This window comes from Mchenga conophoros, linkage group LG5, assembly GCF_057382185.1.
Source record: "Mchenga conophoros isolate Kocher_MC1m ecotype Shallow Benthic linkage group LG5, M_conophoros_male_GT1.1, whole genome shotgun sequence".
Taxonomy (NCBI): domain Eukaryota; kingdom Metazoa; phylum Chordata; class Actinopteri; order Cichliformes; family Cichlidae; genus Mchenga; species Mchenga conophoros.
In genome coordinates, this window is record NC_140530.1 from 22,144,621 (window position 1) to 22,165,922 (window position 21,302).

Genomic DNA, 21,302 nt, shown 5'->3' on the forward strand with positions numbered 1-21,302 from the left:
AGATGTTTCAGATGCATGGCTCTGTTTGCATTTATGTGTGTGAATCTTTAAGATAAGGCCGGCGATATTGTTCCAACAGTGTGAGCTGAATACATTTGACATTAGGAGCTAAAAAGAAAGGCAGGAGGGTGTGACAAAGGACTGTCAAAGACCGCATAGAAGTGGAGTTAAAGAGAACCTAATGGTCTAGTGGAGCGAGAGAACATCAGTGAGGAAGAGCAGGGAGAGGAAGAGCTGGAAGGTACAGAAAGTGGGAAAGCAGGACAAGCACGGGAGAGAACGAGACAAGCCGCAGACACTGGAGAAGAAAACAAGCAAGATTATATTGAAAAGAGAAAATTTGAGAGGCATTAAGAGACACCTTTTGGAGAGCTTGGGGGGTGATGAAAGCAGAAAAAAACAGTAAAAGAAAAGAAAAGGATGAGAGAGCCAGTCAAGGACAGATAAAAAATGAGAGTGAGAAACAGCCTCCCCTTTTGAGCCTGTAGTGGAGTCGAGAGGCACAATCGAGGCCGAGTAACTTCAGGCTTCATTCATCAAAAAGCATCACTAGCAGTTTCTCGTAAAAGGTTCGCTTCCCTCTAATTAACTGAGATATCAGCAGCTGGTGAAAATGTTTGTCTATGTGTTACGGTTATCTTGTGACACCCACACACCTACCAGCCTCTCTTATTTGATCAATGAGGAGATGATGCTGATGCTTTACACTGTATGCAATGGCAGAGCAACAAGAGCCATTATCACCAGCTGTGCCATCTGCGCTAGGACTAGTGTAAAAGAGAATCATTGCCTGAATGACTGTGATTAATTTAAAGTGAGAATAGAAATGATCCCTAATTAGACTGTGGGAACTCATAGATTTGTTAAGGAGTGACAGCATTTTGCAGTTTAAAACCAATTTTCCAGTTTGTTCTCTACATTTCTGTTTGAGTGTGATATGAATCAAATATCTGAGTGTAATATGAGTCTTTTATAAATGATTTAAATGAAGTTTATTGATATCACTCTAGTGGCATACTTGGATACAGGTTTATTACTATCATGAACAACATAATAAAGATCTATTATAAGAAAAGATAAGTTGTGCCTGAAAGTGTTTTGACATTAAACTGGTGACCCACAATGCTGCTGCTGACACTATAGCTGTTTGAGCTAACTTTAGCATTAGACTGACAGGACCGACCGCTTTTAAGGTAATGAGCTTATAACCATTATATTTTATGGCTAAAAGTAGCTTCTATCAACTTTATACCCCTTGACCTGTCTGTCATGGACACGTCACAACTGATAAGGTACCTGAAATAAGTATAAATGCACCGCTTACCTCTATCATTTCTGTTCAAAAGTACTTGCCAGTCCTCTTATTCTCTATGGACCATATAAAGATTAGCAGTAATTCAAAGTGTCAAAAATATAGCATTGGGACTACAGAGAGTTTTTATACATGACTTTTTTAATAGCAAATGCTTAAATATTATAGATACAGCAGGAGTCACTGGCAATAATAATGATATATTTTATCATGTACAATAACAAGACCATAACAATGAATCGGCTAAAGGAAATGAAGCCATCACTGATTTAGATTGTTTACGTCTGTGCTTTTCCTTCCACGAAACAATTTCCTTTCATTGTTTCGCCAGCTTGCAAAATTATAACGACTATCATGCTTCAGCCAGTTAAATTTAATCAGTTGCGGTGTGGCGGTGCAGTGGTTAGGACTGTCGCCTCACAGCAAGTAGGTGTCGAGCTCTAAACTGGTGCAGGCACGGTGCCTACACAGGTTTCCTCCCCCAGGCCACAGACGTCGCTTGTTAGGTGAATTGGTGATTCTAAATTGGCCGTGAGTGTGAATTTTTGATTGTCTCTGTGTGTTAGCTCTGAGATGGACTGCCGACTTGTTCAGGTTGCTGCTTATTACCCAGTGGCAGCAGGGATAGCTAACAAAATGAACAAAAGTTAAAAATATATATTCAACTTTTTCACTTACTACGGCTTAAGGTGTGTTTGATTAGGTCATAGTCAAAGTCACAGGACTTGCAAATGAGGAAAATTGCACTTTTGTAGACTGATTTTCATATAAACATTGTGCCACAGGGGGAAACATTTTATGGGTCGCCATTTAGCACAAATTAGCACCTTTGCTCACTTATTTTGTCAAATGCGCAGCAGCTAAAGTTGAAGCACTTGTAAAGCGATCCAGAGACGTCTTGGAGTGGCAGGTAAAAAAAACCAAAGCATTGCAATGGTAAAATATACTATTTAGACATGTTACAGGGAGTTAAATAATAAAATATATATACACACATGTATGTAAGTATGTGAGTATGTATGTATGTATGTGAGTATGTGAGCGAGAGAGAGGTGTGTGTATTTTTTTTCTATGCAGCTTGTGAGGTATATTGATGGCTGGCTGTGTCAGACTAACAGTTTAATTTGGCCTCAGGAAATTTTCCACTGTTGGTTTTTCCACTCCAGGTGATTCATTAGGAGGATGGTTACCATGTTTATGCGCACATTTACATGTACTTGCATGTACATTTGCAATAATGGGGTTTTCCCCGACTTCTCGTTAGATGAAGAGCATGTTGTTAGCAGACTGATTTATAGTTTTAGCAATAGCATTGCCGCCCACATGCATACATAAGCTTTAAAACTTATGAAAATACAGTGATACTTCCATGCAGCCTGTGGAAGGACAGATAGGATATAAACCCTGGAATGCACTTAATCTACTACACCCATCTATCAAGATTAGCGATTAATCAAAAAGACACATTTGCAGCTCATTCATGCTTCTCTCTGTTTTTTTTATGATGCCGAATGTGCTGCTGCTCTGCTCTCTGCCCACACACTGAACAGTTCAGAGAGCCGCGGCTGCATGGCGGCAGATTTATCGAAAAATGTTGGTGAATCCCATCAGGTGGTGAAACAAGCTGGAAAAAGTGCAAATTTGTCAAACTATATGATTAACAGGCGCTAAGTCATTTTAAAAATGACTAAATCAAATATCCTGTGTATAAACAAGCTACAATTAACTGTTAATATTGTTGATGAGGGTTCTTCTTCTGCAATTTAAAATCTCAGCCTGTAACAGCTTCTACATATTGTTTTATCTTGCGGCGCACTATCCGTGGGCTACCTGTATCATATTTTACTGACTTTTATACAGTTTCTCTCACTGCCACTTTTTCAACAGTAACTTTGCATGATGTTTCTGATATTGTGAGTATGACACATGGACCTGTCTGTCCATGTGTCATACTCACTCAAGGATCATCTCCTGGACTCTTTGTACATGACTGCAGGGAACCCATGCTCATTTTATTCTAGCTGTTCTTATAAGCTACGTCTGTGGCAGATGTGATGAGCCAAGCAATCGCTGACAGCTCCACTCATTTAGGAACAACACAGTTTGACATTTTGAGCTGAATGTGAATAGGCTTCAGTCTGCATGTGTGATGAGGTAAACACTTTTTGTCTCTCTCACTGGGATGGAGGACAGGTGACACAATATATACATAAACACAGACACACACACGTGTACGCAATCAGTCAGAGGTCTGCAAAGGCAGACAGAAATATAATGAAACGTATACATGTGTGGACAAATTTAGTCATGTAGACATGGTGATGGAGAGATGTGGTCACTGAGCTTCATGTGTTTGTACCTCATTGAATTAATCACAACGCAGGCCGACAGACTTAGCTTTTGTGTGTGTGGGCGTGTGTGTGTGCACGTGTGTGTGTGCGTGCGTGTGTGTGTGTGAAGCAGTGAGTCAACACTGGTTTCCATTCAGACTGTAATGTTTAAGCCCTTTAAGCTCCAAATGAGCTCTAAGTCTGCCCATGACCAAAGATTTTGCCAGTCAACTAGGGGGACGATGAGGGGTCTAGTCATTGGGTGTTTGTTTGTTTGTTTATTTAATTACACTATGTTGCCAAAGGTATTCACAGATACATCCAAATCGTTGAATTCAGTGGTTTCAATCGCTTCCATGGCCACAGCTGTATACAATCAAGCACCTAGCCATGCAGACTGCTTCTACAAACATTTGTGAATGAATGGGTCGCTCTTAGGGGATCAGGGAATTCCAGCGTGGCATCGTGATAGAATGCCACTTATGCGACAAGTCCCATCTTGAAATACCCTAGTATTATAACAGAGTGGAAGCTATTGCGAACAACAGCAGTGGGGTCAGCAGATGCTGAGGTGCATAGTGCGCGGAGGTCACAAACTTTCTGCAGAGTCAATGGGTATAGACGTCCAAACTTCATGTAGCCTTCATTTCAGCTCAAGAACAGTTTTCATAAAGGTATAGATAAGGTGGTGTTTTTTGTGGGAGGTCCCTTTTACTGTAAATATGCATGACAAATATCCGACATTGAGCAAAAACTCAGCCTGCATTGATATAAATATTTGTTGATTTATTTTTGTCAGGAAATGTAATATTTAATATTACCGCTGTTGCCACTTGATGTAGGCGATTCATCGATTGTCTCTAATTTAAAACTTTTTTCTGCCAACCAGAGCAGCAATTTTGTTTTCACGAAGTAATTTAAACTTTTTTAAAAGATTGCACAATCTACAACAGAAAAGATTCTCCCTTTCCCAACAGGGACACATCCAAGATATCAAAGTTTCTAACAGCTCTCACTGTCCTCTTTGTTTCCAGACCTCTGATCCAGCTCAGCATTTTAAAAGGCAGGACTCTCAAACTGCTGCCCACACTCAGAGCTACAGACAGATTGGCATCCAGAGCAGAGCATCTCATTCCCATGCCAATGGAAGCCTCAGCATCAGTTCCTCCACTGCCCATCAGACACAAACACAGAGTTTACCGCAGCATTCACCCCAGGGTCAAGCACAGTCCCATGCTTCAGATGGAGGGGTCCCACCTGGTCTAGCCAACACCCTGGAACACATTATAGGCCAACTGGATATTCTCACTCAGGTAAGCAGAAGTAGTCCTGGTCTTTCATGACAGAGTGTACTGTACTTTGTGCCTCCTACTCACACTCTTCAGAACAAAAGCATCATTTACTTTACAGCCTGCAGTACAGAGACATTAAAGAAGCATAAAAAACCCACCACAACCTCACAGTGTTGTTTGGTTTTCTAATGCTGTGCAGTTATGTTTAGTTTTATTCCTCACATTTATTGTTATGTTTCAGTATTTTAGCAGTTATTCTCTACAGAAGGTGACTGGGGATCTGTGCATTAGCTGTTTAAGATTGGGCTCCAAAATGTAATTGTACTTAACATCCTCCAAAGCAAAAGCTTAAAAAAAAGAAACTTGCTGTATGGCTAAAGTCTGGCAGCTGAGAAAAACTGTGTCTCTGTGATGTGAGTAAGCTCTGGTTTGTTTGTGAAATCTGTCCTTTATATTCATTTGGTCATTGCCATCAATTTCCTCTATATATAAGCCCTTTTTTTTAATACAAGGGTTATATATGCAATTCCTGGCTTCCCTTTGATTCCTGGGTGCTGCGGTCTGCTTGCCAAAGTACAGTATCTTGAGCATAATACTGATACCCGAGCTGCTCCTGATGCGATGATTGGAGTGTGTGTGTGTGTGTGTGTGTGTGTGTGTGTGTGTGTGTGTGTGTGTGTGTGTGTGTGTACACGTTACACAGAAAGCACTTAGACGTAGAAGAAAGTGCTTGTATGAATATGTGTGTGAGTGGGTGAGACATATATTTATAAAGAGTAAAATAGAGTAGAAAAGCAATATACAAGAACCTGTCCATTTACCTTTTAGATACCATAGGTTTTTCTGTATCTGGTGAAGGCCAGACCGGAGCCTGGAGGACTAAAAATAGATCACTAAGGAAGAGCTGACAAAGAGGAGTAACCAATTTAAACTCCGCAAGCTCTGTTTGTTATCAATATATGTCCTTTTTTTGTTGTCTTTTTTTTTTTTAACTACACAAATGCGATTAGTGATGGACACTGAAAGGCCACAGGGAATAAATGTCAGAAACAATTTAAGGCTCTGCAAAAAGTTTATCTATAATTTTCACTTGAAACTTTTTGCAGGCGAACTTAAACAGTATTAAATGAAATGCCTGTAGCTCTGTTTAATTTGATAGGAACACAACACAGCAAGACAAAAATACAGAAACAAGAAACTTTCTTTCTGCCTGTGGCACAAAAAAAAGAGTTTTAAAGTATTTAAACAGAATAAAATTGTTCAAGGTACAAAGACAGCAGGTGAGAGAAACAACTTGTCATGTGTAGGGATGGGTACCGGTATCTGACATAAACGGTAGTAACCAGACCGAAAAGCAACGCACATTTCGGTGCTTTATTTCGGTGCTTTATTTCCCTGAGATGTCATACACTTTGAATTCTAGCCTATCATTTTACCTTTCCAAGGATTGTAGGCGGGCCCAGGTACGTACGTTCTTTTAGAGCAGAGCTACAGATTAAAAATGCCCAAGGCGAAGCGGTCAAAGTCTGGCTGTACTTCACAGCAAAAGATGCAAACTCAGTAGCCTGCAACAAGTGCTTTAAGCTGATATTATGCAAAGAAGGTAACACCAAGAATCTGATGAAACACCTGGCGACACATAGCGGGTTTTTTTTTTTTTTTAAAGCCGAGAAATGCGCCATATTTGATAGCTTGCTGCGAGACCTCACACCGTGCACATCTACTGCGGGTGTGGTGCCTGTTATCGGACCTGGAGTTAGCAACATCCCCCAAGAACTCGAAGAGGAGAGTCCTGGCCCGTAGCCCTGCCAGTGTAGCAGAAATGATGACGGATGATGATGGCAGCAGCAGCCGTTCTTCTCTGCGTGAGTAGCTTACTGTTGTTCATGTGTAATTTACATTGAGTAGGCTAACCACGTTATTACATTAATGCATGTAAGGTGAACTAGCAAACATCATCGTAGTTACATGCGGCTGTCTTCTTGTTTGATGGCAGATACTCCCTTCACCCTGGCCAAAAAGGCTAAAATGGAAAAAGTGGAAAACAGCTAAACATGAGAGGTTTTTGGACAAAGTTTGTGTTTTTTCCATTGATTAAGCACTGCTTCCAGCCAATAGTGATACCATATATCCCCTATAGCTGCAGAAAAGGCTAACATTGTTATCTTTTTACAAAAAAACAGCTAAACATAAGAGGTTTTTAGACAAAGTGTGTGTTCTCCATTCTTTAAGCACCGGTTCGAGCACCGTTTGAGCACCGGCACCGTTTCAAAAGTACCGGTTTGGTACTGGTATCGGATAAAACCTAAACAATACCCATCCCTAGTCATGTGGTTGAAAAAAGGAGACTAAAATAATGAGGAAGAGGCAGCAGAGAAGAAATAGGGCACCGAGAGGACACAGATGTAAAGAGTTGAATGAGATGGAGCTGAGACAGCAGAAAGATGTTTGGTCTTTGTCTGTACTCGATGTAGTGTTTCAGCTCCGAGCTTGTGCACTCTGAGGAAAATACATCATTCATATATGCGTGCTAGCAGCACTTACTCTTGCATAGTAAGTGTAAATACTTAATGGCCTTGCAGAGACACAGAAACACTCCTTGTATCCGTGTGTTTCTGTCAAAGGGTTCGCGCTGGCTCTTTCACCTATCCTTTCTTGAGCTTCAAACTGTAGTTCACCATGTGGGAGCGTTTAATATTGGGCAGGAACTGCCAGGCAGCTAGCTGACCCCTCCCAGGGGGTGGTGCCAGCCTTTTCTTTCAAGCCTACTGTACCCCAGCCCCGATACCAGATGGACCATCTGCATCTGGTTTGCTATTCGGCTCTCTTGAAAATTTGTTTCATTCTTGGTTAGTGGAAACATGAGCAATGTCATTTCTAGGACTAGATATTGTTAGAGGAAATGCATCTTGGTTTCTGTAAGTTTTTTCTTACTTTTTTCTGGGTGTTACTGGGAAAAAATGGCCTTCCCAAATAGTTACAATTATTTCCAGAACAGAGTCATTGTCTTCACACCATATTAAGCCTGTGATTTGTTATAAAGATATAGGCAGTGACTGCGAAAAGGAGAAAATAGGGCAGTATATTATGTAACAAGGTCTGGATGGCCAGCAGTAAAATCATGGACATTGTGGTCATGTGGTATATACCAACCACTGCTAAATAACCTGTAATTTCTGCTCCTTTTTTTTAGCTGTTTTGCCAAATAAATGATATGAGGTGTTTGCTAAAAATGCGGCCCGCAATACAATCAAACATCTCTACTCCGATCTCGTCCATCTAAAGAACGTTGTTCCACAACTCTTGTCTTTTGTTCAGATGCAGCTTCGCAAAGCAAAGCCATGCTGCCATGTTCTTTTTAGAGAGAAAAGGCTTTGTCCTGCACAAATTGTACTGTCACAAACTTTAACATTTAACATGCTAAAAGGGGCAATGCACCGTCTGACCTTGGGATAGCATTATGTTAACATACACATTAATGCAAACTAACCAGACTTCAGCTTTTATAGAGGTGCTCACACTTCCTTGATGATGTTAATCAAGTGAATTTGATTAGAAGCACCTGGCTGCTACTTACCCTCTGAATTCCTATGGAAGCAGTAAGGGTGTATTAGTTTTTCCACAGGGCTGCAAACTTGTACTCTTGCACTCAATTATAGTACTTATGTAAGTTTTCCTTCTTTATTCACACAAAGTCACACTCAGAGTAGTCTTTTTGAGGCTGATGTTAAAAGCCAAATGAAAAGAATCTCAAGAAATGCAGAAAATGGAAAGAAGAACAATTTTAGTTAACAGGTCTTAACGTGGAAGGCTTTGGAACGTGTGCAAAGTTTGAAAAAGATGAAGGAAATGGCTTGAATTCATTCATCTGTAAATGCCTGATGGGGTATTGTCACGTTGCCAGGCGGGTGGCAATGTGAAATTAAGACCATACATGTATCTACTAGAAGTCTGAGGGTTAGCACTTGGACCAATATTTTTTTTAACTTTGACTCTGCGCACATGCAATGTTAAATGCAGCCGGACAAAAAGTAAGTCTGAGGCAGGCTCAGTCGTTGGTCGTTGAAAAGAGATGTGACCTGAAACAATCTAAGGTGCTCGTATTACTTTCTTAGCTAGTTCAAAGTGTAATTTAGCTACTGCCGCCCATCCTCTGGAGATTCGACTGACAAGGCAACATTACTTATTTCGGCACTATAGTCCTACTCCGTTATAAATCTTTTTTCGAGCACTGTTTTTCACCATTACATTTCTTTGTAACTATAATACTTGAGGAGACCGGGAGGAAAGATGATGAATAATTCAGCATTAAACTGAATCTTCCAAAGGCTCAGAGTCTGCTGTGTTAGCTGCTTTTCTCTTGTCTGCCCCCTCCCATTTCTCAGCTGCCATAACGCTTTCTCTCTCCTCTCTTCGCTCTTAATTTATTTTTTAAATTTTTATCTGTGCTGAAATCAGGTCACATTTACATATAATGTGCCATATTTTCCACCTCCTTTTAAAATCAGACAGTCTAAATAACAAGTAAATAGACAGATGAAATGGATAAAGAAAAAGATCAGTATGAAAATGTCAATTAAAGCCTGCAGTTGGCTTTCAGATATTTGGAAAATTAAATTTATTTGGAAACAGCCTATAACAGCCCTTTTCTTGTATCTCCAGGAAGATTTTTTAATACACTGGCTTTGCATTAGGATACATTATTTCATGGCTATCATGTTAACTGTTCTCTTCTTTGTATGACATTTTTCTTTCTCTGCTTATTCTACGTGTTTGTCCATCGAGTTCAGCTTCATAGCAAAATATGACATAGTCAGTCTGTTTGTTTGTGTTTATGGAAGTGAATTCTACTGTTTTTATTTTTCCTGACAGTCGGCACAAATTTCTAAGTAATGTAAGGAAGTAAGTATAGTTTGTATCTGTGGGAGGTTTGTTGTCCAGACAGTGTATCGCTATGGCAACCAAGAAAACAGAGCTTTAAAAGAAGAAGTACTTTAGACCAAACGATGAGCTTTTTCTAAATCTAAGTTGTTTGCACTAACCAAATCTTTCCGTGTGATTTAATAACATATTAAAAAATAATACAAATGATTTATGAAAATCTGTGACATGTCTGAGTTGTACTTGGGTCTCTGGTGTGAGTAGCAAAAGTGATTCACTGCACCACCAACCCCCGCCCTCCAACACATGGAACATATGGACTTTTTTAAGTAAGTAAGAAAAGTAAAAAAAAAAAAAATTTGTGTCTGTGAACATGAATGTGTTCATATGAGACTGGAGAGAGATCATGTTCAGGAACAGAAAAATAATGTGTGTCCAGAAACCGATATAAGATGGTTAAAATCTATTGACAGTCTCAGTTTTAGTTTTTACTCTTCGTTAACTAACCTTATTCTATTTCTTTTTACATTTTCTTAGTTTTTGATCAGTGTTGTGTTTGTACATTTACGGCCACATGACCATGAGCACAGAATTGATGTTAAAGACGCTAAACTGAAGCTCTAAGGAATATTAGGAGAATGTGAAAGGAACATGTTAATGGACTGTAAATTCCCTGAGAGCACTTTCTCACAATATTTTTAATCAGTTTCTGTGAAGAATGGCCTCTCGAACATAAACCGCTGTTCTCTAAGGAAACCTTTATTTTTCTCTTTCTGAGGAATTTAAATTCTTTCCAGTATTTTTGATAATGAGGAACTTGAAGAAATCTGATTTATAAGATGAAAATTATGCCATGTCGCTGAGAGCTGCTCATGACAGGCTCGATTTACTACCTCGAGTATCTCAGGGAAATAATCAAATGAATTTAAACTGATTTTAAGAGAGAACAGATGTACACTTGTAAAGGTTAAACTGGGTTTGGGATAAGGAATGGCTGTATTCATGTTTTGCAGTCTGTTAACAACAATATTGTGTCAGTATACAGGCCAGTATTTGCTTTTTGGTACCAGTAGTTTAGTGTCGTATTAATAAACTTGTATTTGTTAAAATCTTAAATATACTATTTTATTTTTTTAGCTGACTCTTTGCCTAAAAAAATGTTAAAAGTATTAGCATATGTTGTATTGCTCTGAACCTTATCCCTTAGATTCTGGACTCCTACATTAAAAAAAAAGTTCATGTTAAGCCATCAGTTTACTCTGAGAGATGGTTAGGGGCCGTCAACACCCATGTCCGAAGGCAATATGCTTTGGGGTTGTGCTTTCATCCCTTCATCTCTTCATCTATTTCAGTCCTGTCCATCACCCTGATATGTCAGGAACACCTGGCAGGATCTTCTTTGGTGGAAGAAGTTTTGGCAGGAATGTGGACTTGATGAACTTTTTTTGAATTTTAAGGTCAAAGATCAAGGGCGCTAAGACTTACATAACACATTTTTGACCATAAGTCAAGAAGTCATACTTTGCTTATAAGGAACAAATGCGTGTTAGGATTAAAAACAACTAGCAGTTGATGGACACGTAAAATAGTCAGGCTGTAGTTTCATATATATAGGTTTACCACGCCTCTTGCCCTCAGACAACTGAGATAGGCTCCAGCTCCACTCCTGCCATGACTCTGAACTGGATAAGCAGAAGAAAATGGATGGATGATGATTTTGTTTTTGTTTTTTTCAAAGAAACTGTGAATTATATGTCACTGAATGTAATTCAGGATTCTGCAGGTCAGTGTGAATGGGCTGTTTCTTATGTAGCACTTTTCTCCTCTACTGGAGCACTCAGAGCGCTTTATACAGCATGCCTCATGCACATCCATTCAGGTAATTTTTTCTGTGTCTAAGTGCTTCCTATCTAACATTCACACTCCAATGAACGCATCTCAGAAAAACTTTGAGTTCAGTGTTTTGCACTCTCCAAGACTGGAGCAGCCAGGCGTCGAACCACCAACCTCCAATTAGTAGATGACCCACACTACCACCTGACCTACAGCCAAATTAATCCTTTCATTTAGTGATAATAAGTAGCAAAACACGTGTCTCATAACATGATTTACAGACAGATGTTTAAAGTCTCATGTCCTCCTGCTTTTTACATAGAGTTAAAGTTTGCCATGTCTCTTAAACAAAAAATCCTTTGCCTACTCTTTGAGCTTTATGCTGTCTTACAAACATTAGTCTTACCTGGTGGGCTATTTGGTGGCTTTCTGCCAACAAAATGGTTTAGATGAGGATATGTATACACACCCCACACCTGCTGATTATTAGTGTGATTTGATTTTCTTTTTATCCCCATCATTTAGCTTTTGTGGGCTATTGTTCCTTTCTTTAAACTTTGTAGTTTCTACTTTAATGTATGTTTTTCCTGTTCTTTTCATGTGGTCGTGGTGTATTTAATAACCTCATTTAGAGGAAAGAATCAACTTTTCCACCTTGAACCAGCACTAGTTTGCCTTCTTTTGACTTTCAGACTCTTCTAGCACAGGTCATAACAAACCTGAAAGACTTTGTAAAAGATCCCAGTAATGCTCAGGGCACTGGAGAACATAATGTGTTCTGGAAAGGAAAGAAAAACAGCTCTTTCTATTTTTAGGAGCATAAAGATTTGGTTTCCACTCCACATGAAAACTAGATGCCTGTATTATGTTGCCGCTGCCTGGGGACACGTGCAAAAATCACACACAGAGAGACACCAATAGCTGGCTTGGCTGAGAAACAGGGAGCCATATCAGGTTAGGGTAGTATTGATCTGGAAAGGGGAGGCAGGTTGACGGAAGGAGAGAAAGCAGAAATGCAACATCTCACACGACGCATGAAATAGCAGGAGATTTTATCTAGTTTGACTACCCAAAAGAAAACATTACTCGCCCACTCAGTGTTGAACTCAGTGCCTCGTGATGTGTATCTTAGACTATCAGAGACTAAGCGTTTTAATAGTCTTTGTCAGTTCCTGCATCAACATGTTTTTGTTTATTCATATTGTAGCTCTGTGGAGTCAGCAGAGGAGTGATGAGATTAAAATGGGAGTTCTGTAACGTGTAGGAACTTCTCTGAGCTAAAGTCGTTTGGTTCATAATAGAAAGACAAAGTTTTGAGTTGTTTTAGAACTGGGAAAACCTGCACAGCCTCTTTTAAAACAACAGCCTCGCATTGGTGCTTATTTATTATTTCTCTTTTATAGTGGGCTTTAGGAAGCACCATAAAAGAGGCGAGGTTCAGAGGCAAGTTAAAGAGCAAGTCAGCTCAAACATCTTTAAATCAAATCAAAATCAAATCAAATCACTTTTATTGTCACATCACATGTGCAGGCACACTGGCACAGCACATGCGAGTGAAATTCTTGTGTGCGAGCCCCACAAGCAACAGAGATGTGCAAACACAACAACACAAACGAGCAAAATACAAGAATGGCCAACCTGAAACTAATAAATATATGTACAATATATAATAGTGTATGCATTTCTGGATGTGTATACTAAATATTTTCCTACGTGTGTGTGTGTGTGTGTGTGTGTGTGTGTGTGTGTGTGTGTGTGTGTGTATGTGTGTGTGTGTGTGTGTGTGTGTGTGTGTGTGTGTGTGTATACACATTTTTACAAATTAAATAGTAAAAAATAAATAAATAAAATAATAATAATAATAATAATAATAATAATAATAATAATAAAATATATAAAATATACAGAGTTGAATATGTGCAAAACAAGTGGCATTTATATACAGTGTGGAGTGCATAATGTTGAAATCTGCATTAATTGCAGGACTGAACCTCTAAAAAAATAAAAATCGGAAAAATTTGACAAAAAAAGAGTGTCTCTGAGTTTCTATCGTGGACACAGTTTAAACTTAAAGTTTGGATGGTCAACCCCACTAACGTGTTCAGGTTGTTCATAAAGGAGGAGGATGAGTTTGTAATGAGCTACCATAGTTAGCAGGACTGGGGCTAGTCTGGACAAGGCACCATGACTTCAGCTCTTTATTTAACACCCACATAGATGTGGGGAGCCTGCATGAAATACCTTCCACTCGTCACACCGTTGCATGAAAATGGAGTTAGTGTTTTAGTTTCACAGGTATTTGCTCAACCACTGAAACACCTGTTCTCCACATGCCAAAATGAAGTAGATTAAGTCATCTGCAGTCATCTCAAGTCTCTCTTGTTCTCACCCGCTCACATCCTTTCTTTATCCTACATCATCTAGGTCTTGCGATGATAAGACTGAAAAGACAGGTGATGAATTTTAAAAAATGTTTTCTTATCCAGCAACACATGTCATTTAGTCACATATTTTTAAGCAATATCGTAATTGTAGCAAATGATAGAGTGAAAGACTGTGCAAAAGTGTTGAGCAGTGTTGAGGAGTAACGGAGTACATGTACCAGCCTTACGTATTTAAAATACAAAATAGGAGTAGCTGTATTCTGTTACAGTTACAGTTTAAAAAGGTGGTGTTCAGAATACAGTAACTTTGTTGAAATAAATGGATTACACTGCAATTTTTTCCTGTTTCATATATCAGGCTATGCCCTCTCTATTTTTGGTAATTCCACGCCGGTGGAAACCCAAACAAAACACGCATTGAGGCTCTAAAGCCTGTGTCTCAATCTCGTGGCCTATATCACCCCTACTTGCAGCCCGCATAATGACGTGACGAAATTATTGTTCAAAAAATTATTTAATATGAAGGCAGTGTAGCCCAGTTGTAAGTAAGCTATTAAGACTCAACTGTACACTTTTTTCGTGTTTTTCTCTGAAACGATAAGTTCCATTGGAGCAATTCATCGACATATGTGAGCTTTCTGGTTATTTCTTTATGTACGCTTCGGGAATAGCTCCCCAGGCTTCTTGAAGGACATTCAGAGCTCTTCTTTGGATGTTGGCTGCCTTTTCTTCTGTTCTCTGTCAACATGATCCCACACTGCTTCAATAACTCTGGGGAAGGCCAATCCATGACTGATAGTGTGTCATTGTGTATTTTTCTATCCAGGCATGCTTTTACTGCGTTGACAGTGTGATCATTGTCATGCTGAAAAATAAGGCCACTGCCAAGGTGTTTCCAGATGATATCTCATGGTGGCTCAATATTTGGCTGTACTTTTTCTTCGGCTTTCACAATTCCATCAATTCTGAAAAACATCCCCAGCAACACTGGCTCAAATGCAGCCCCAAGACATGACAGAGCCTCCACTGTGTTTTAAAGAAAGCGTGAGACGCTCACTGTTTTAACTCTCTCCTGAGCTCTATTCACTTGGCATACCTCAGTCCTTTTCCCCCCAATGGAACAAGTTCTGTGTTTTTGCAACAGGCTGCTAGTAACAAAAAGTGCCTTTGGTTCTGAACCAAACTGGTTCCCTGTCTATGTGTAGACGCAACACTGGTTCATCCCTTACATTGGGTGCCGTTTCATGCTTGAATGATTCATAGGTCAGTGTTTAGTGTCTTAAAACACAAACAAAAAACAACATTCCTCTAAAAATGGTCAAGTGCGAGAACTGGACTGAAAATGAGTGAAAAACCATTCAAAGTTCAAAGGAAAAACTTTGGAAAGCCTGAGCCAAAAAACTTGGAGAACTGTTGCTCAAGACCACTTTAAAAAGAATATAAGTCCATCTCTTTAGAAGCAAAATATGAAAAACAAGGGGAAGCTCAAGAGTTTTGTACAGTAGTGTGTTAAATCTTTGCTCATGTCTTTAATTGTGCCTGTTCATTTATCCATGTGCGTGTCACATCTCATCCACTGCTGGTTACATTTTGCTAAATATTGTGAGTGACTCATCTCTGTGCTGCTTTTTAGTAATTTCAAAATTGCCCTCACTGGCACAAAGCACAGCATACCGTACAATTACAGGTCGAGACATGCTGACATACTTACATGCTCTTACTGGCCCAAACCTAGAGTGCCTAATCTGTCTGGGGATGTTGTGTTTACTGTTTGATTGTTTCTGCCCTCAACCAAATTCTGTTGCCAAGCCCTTCCATCCAGATTTGCTTAGTCGCTGTGATTATGTTTGTCACCAGGCAACATTAGCTCAGTAAAACAGTTATGTAAGAGATGCAGGATTGCCACTTAACTGTTTACAGAAGACTCATTCAGAATTACTGTCATTTTTTTCGTGATTTGAAAAAAAGAAGCTATGTTGTAGCATTTAGCTCAGATGTCTTTTCAAAAAGATTTTTAAATGCTGCTTACTTTCTATAAGACAGTTGGAGTAGAAAAGGTGCTCTGCCTGCTTTTTTTCATCGTCTTATCTTTTGTAAAATAAGCAAACAGCCAAGGAGATCTCAATGAATCATATTTAGACTCATATCCTTGTTTATTACACCTCATAGTTAGAATTACAAGCCAAGGGCTGTTTGTCTGTGTAGCGCTTTTCCAACATAGAGGACATTCACAGTGCTTGGCAAACCGCAAAGAGAAACCGAAAAGAATTAAACAAATCTAGACTTTAAAACAAAAACTATATATGTTTTCAGTGCATTCACAGCTGATTTGAATGAATGAAAGGCACTTGAATGCCAGAGTAAACTGGAGATTGGGTAAGGCTACTTTGCCACATGATTTTGAAGGTAGTTTATCTCTTATTTTTTTGATTCCTGAGACTTTTTGCCTTTAAAAAAGACCTGTGTTTAATTATCCATTAAATGACATTTATTACAGTTTTGTAACAAGGTTTTTATGCTTGCAGGGGAAGATAAAAAACACAGTGTATGGCTGCTTTACCACTGGTTGGAGAACTGGGTTTTGTTTTTGTTGTAGCATTAGCGCAGTGAGCTGCACTCTGTGCTCCACCTGTGTTTGAACTCTCCTTCATACATAATCCATTTTAGCTCCGAAAGTCATTGAGATAAAGCACAGTGGGTGAAAAGTTCATCCAGTTGCATTACTGTAATAACCAGGATTCAAAGCCTTCCTGTATCCAGTAGGGTTGTGTAAGGTGTGTGTTAGGTGTGTGTAAGAGCTAACTAGGTTTTGTCTTTTAGTACATTTGAGAACCTTCTGTATGACTACACAGGTCTGACGGTCTCTAGGAAAAGCTAAAACCATGACAAAATACTGGGTTATCCAGCATTTCCCAAGTATATGGAATCATGTTTTCACCCAATTCTGTATTTAACTCTTTTCCTTCTTGGAGATGCACAAACATGGAGCAGGCTTTTGTGCTGAGTTTTGTCAGAGTTAAGTTTAAGCCCTGCAGATATTAATGTAGAAATTAAGCGAATGTATCATAATTGTACTGTACATTGTTATAAAAGTACACATGTATTGCAATACACTTATGTATATCTGAACAAACAATTTTAGAAATGTAAAAGTGACCTCACATATATTTTGCGAAGCTATGAAGAAAAGACAACAGTGCACTGAAAAATCACACTGACACACACACACACACACACACACACACACACACACACACACACACACACACACACACACACACACACACACACACAGAACAGCAAAGACATCAGCTATTGATCTTTAGTTTCTTTCAGTTCTGTGTTGAGTACAGTCAGATCTCTTCAGGCAATGTTGCTGCTTTAAGCCTGTTTGTTGTACACTGACTGTGTGTCTGTACTTTAGAAAAGCTGCCTGTGTACCCACAGGGTTTCCAAATTTGTCATCCTTACTCTTCAGCCAAGTTTTCAGGTGGATTTTAGATGATCAAATCGATTTTACAGCTGATTGAACTTCTTTCCGGCAATGCTGCCAAACAGGAAATGAGGTCATATCTTAGCAACTGTGTCATTTATTTTGACACCAAACCAAATAATTAGATTATACCAAAAAAAAAAAAGTAATTTGACCACTGGGAGGTGCTACAATAAGCAAAAACATGTTTGTTCTTTCAGTCCACAAAGTCACGCTTTTAACATGACCAGATTAAGTTGCCATGGCGACTGAGCCCTGCTGAATCACTTGGACCCCTCTTTGGTGCATGCAGCTATGTTACACTTGAGAATTTTTAGAACAGGTTCAGTAACATCAGTGGCCACTGATGAGATAAAAATGCCGGTTTCCTTCGAATATTTTGTTGTTTCACTCTTGCCTGATCATGTAGACGAGCAGACTTGCTGTTTCATAACTCCCCCGAGGGTCTTTTATCCATATTTTTTGTTGGTTTTTTGGAATTGCAGTTTTGAGGCTGTTACTGACTGCTGTTGGAAGTTGGGGGTTTTTGTCATATAAAAACTTTTAAAAAGTAGAATTAAGCGTTTCATCATTTATATCAGAAGCCGATATGAAGTTCATAATGTCTAATGTGAGTTCTCACATTAACACAAAACCTCCGACATTGTCAGTCGCACCCATGCTGAGCAGTGTCTTCATTTTAATGGTGACACCTCTGGAAATTATACCTGGTGGCCCCTCTCATAAATGGGCTCGGATGACACTGCGCTCGAATGTACGGGAACAAATACGCCACAATTACTGCCACTGTTGGAGGGTGGTCAAAAGAAAAGTATGTCGCACTGTGATCTCACTGCCCACACATTCCCGTCCTGAATCGGAAAGCTAGTTTCTTGTACTCTCTGTGTGAGTAAGTGTGTTTATGCAACCGTGTGAGAGAGAGAACAAGAGAGAGTGCGTGCCAGACACAGAGACTGTAGTGTTTTCAGTTCGTGCAGCAGATTTTGCTACGATAATCAGCTGGATTGTTTTGCTCGCCCAACATCTGTCTCAAACACACACAAACACAACCATTATATAGTCATTACTGTCAGGCTGATGCTGTGCAGCCCTCTCTGACATGCTCTTTCTCTCTTATACATCTCCTTCCTCCTTTCTTTGTCTTGTTCCTATCCTCTCCTGTCTTCTCTTCTTCCTCCAGACGGTTTCGATCTTGGAGCAGCGGCTGACGCTGACGGAGGATAAGCTCAAGGAGTGTTTGGAGAACCAAATGGAAATCGGTCTACATCTCCAGAGAAGCGAGGAGGCTTAACGTTAGTGGTACCAGAGACACATTGATCTGTGTTGTTGGAGGGGGGAAGTGTGGTTGCATCAACACCATACACCGTTGCCATTTGATCACACTGAAAGCAAGGACTGAACCTTAAATGCACACTGAGCCTTCCCGCTGATGTACTGTGTCTGGCTGTGTTGAAAAGAGATATGAGAAGTGAAGGAGTTGAATATTAGAAAAGTTTCAGTACAGCAGTGCTGAGCATGCAGTCGCTTTCCTGCTGACAAAAAGACCCCACTTTACCGCTGTGACACACTGTGTGCGATTGAGCGTAATGGCTGCCTGTACAGGTGTTGACACTTGTGCACAGTGTGTATGTTTTTACCCAATCTATATTGTGCAGGAGGCCATTAGCCACTGGGGTTTTTTTTTTCACCGAAAAGTGCATATTTGTGTAACCATCAGTCATATTTGTCATTTTTGAAAGGAAGGATGTGGCTCAATGATCCTGTTGCGTTAAGACAGTTACTCAAGACGTTTGTTCTCTGGTAACGTTTACAGAGCCCCCACAGTGCCTTTATTTAGTTTAAGGTGAGAGAATGTTTCCAGCTGACAAGCTTGAGGCCATTTTTATTACTATTTCTATTTTAATTACACAATGCATCTGGTGATAGGTTTTGTTTTTTGTTTTTTTTACTGAAATTACCATTCTTTAGTGCCTCCAGCAAGTACTGAAAGATAACAGGTTGTTGATTTTCATGGTGACTATAAATGATGCCAGACCTCATATTTTATGTTAAAGTAATGCTGCTTTTTACATTGGTTCTTTTTGTTCTGTCAATAAAACTTTTATCCACTGAAAACAGACTTTTAATAAATGTTTTCACTTCTCAAGTGTGGCGTGAAAGCCAAAGTTAGGTGATGAAATATTTCTGGTTCCCTTTTCGTTATAATGAGTACCATTTTTATAGCTTTGTAGAAAAAAAAATGTAACAGGCTATTACTAAGAGACTGGTCATTTTCTCGTTGGGAGAGCTAAAGTTACTGCCAGAGAAGTCATGACTTCCCTGTCTTTGTTGTGCTGAGCAGAAATGTGAGGATCATGAGCTGTGAGCGGTGTCATCCATTGCTCATGGCGAGTAATTTTCAACCCGTTCTTTACCACAGTTTGAGCGATGATTAATTTTTTTTAAAGTATGGGGGTGAATGCTCCTTCCCCGCTTGTGTCCAAAATTCTTCGGTTCCCCCCCCGAGTATTTTACGTAACCTGAGCGCTGATGCTGGATCAGTATTTTTATTTTTAGATGCTTCATTGAAAATGTGCCCGAGGCTGCGCTTAGACGCACACTGTGATTTTTCAAAGAACAGATCCATGGTTTTTTTTGTTTTGTTTTTTGTGTGTGTGTGTGTTTTGGGTTTTTTTTTTTTTTAATTCAACAAACTGGAAATATGATTATATACAGTAATGAGTCATCTCGAGGTCGTTGTGGAGGACTCATGGCTGTGCCATTGAGAAGGGAAAATATTAATGCCTGTTTCTTTAAGACCCGGCTCGGGCTCTGCACTAATGGAAAAAGAAGAAAAACAAAACCGGAATTCTGGAGCTGCAATGCCGGGCCCACTCTCTTCCTTCCTGTCTGGGGCCCGGGGACACACATATATATGCACACACACACATGCTCAGACATACGCACTCTCAGAGAGACACTCCAGCCAGAGAAAACAACTCCCTTTACTATGGGCCTCAACCAGACAGCCTGCCAGGAGCACCAGTGCGAGAGAGGAGGGGCTGAAAGAGTGGGTTCAATAACTGCTATGCTTCAGTGTGTGTGTGTGTGTGTGTGTGTGTGTGTGTAGGAGGGGGTTGGTGAGCCTATGAGGAGAACATCTGGATATGTTTTTCCTGGTGTGCTGTGGTTGCCGCCGCTCTTTGTGTGTATGTGTCAGTGTGTGTTTTAGTGCTTTACTAGTTCAGCGTGTCACGTCTTTACATTGTCCTGTTCCTCGAGGCTTTCTTTTTCCTCAAACATCGCATTATATTCTGACAGATTTATGATGTAGAAATGATAACCAATGGGCTCAGACTGCCAAATGTCTCTGCCCTCTTGGAGCAGGTGGAGAATTTCCCGCCACACAAATTATGCAAACTATCTAAAACCATTTGGTATTCTTAGAACTACAATATGTTGCATGTATCCTAAATATTGAAATAGTCATTTCCCCAGCATAGTGGTCACTGCTTAATGAGCTGATGGGGAACTGGAGGTTTGTAGTTCCAGGAAATAAAAGAGAGGTTGTCTGAGGATCTAAAATACTCAGAACAGATGTGAGGAAGTAAAATAACACAGAAGAGCCCAGCATTCTGGAAACTATAGGTTGTGTAATGTGCAAAAGTTTCCAGGGAATTAGGTGCATTGTACATTTTTACCAGCCCAGTGAGACACATGCAGGGGGTTCACAGAATAATATCGAAATGCTTGGTAAAAACAAACATTACAGTTTCTAATTTATAAAAGAAACCTTAA

The 21,302-nt window shown here is 39.7% G+C and overlaps 1 protein-coding gene across 3 annotated transcripts in view; it reads left to right on the top strand.

Moving 5' to 3' along the window:
* Positions 1-20,468, top strand: part of poc1a (POC1 centriolar protein A) — a 52,249-nt gene extending 31,781 nt beyond the window's left edge. For 2 of the 3 annotated variants that reach the window (XM_085274254.1, XM_085274255.1), the window contains exons 11-12: positions 4,677-4,955; positions 18,706-20,468. In XM_085274254.1, coding sequence (XP_085130380.1) covers positions 4,677-4,955; positions 18,706-18,816 — 390 coding nt within the window. In that variant the 3' untranslated portion in view covers positions 18,817-20,468. The remainder of the gene's footprint in view (positions 1-4,676; positions 4,956-18,705) is intronic. The other variant, XM_085274256.1, reaches the window with a different exon arrangement.
* Positions 20,469-21,302: the final 834 nt, after the last annotated feature.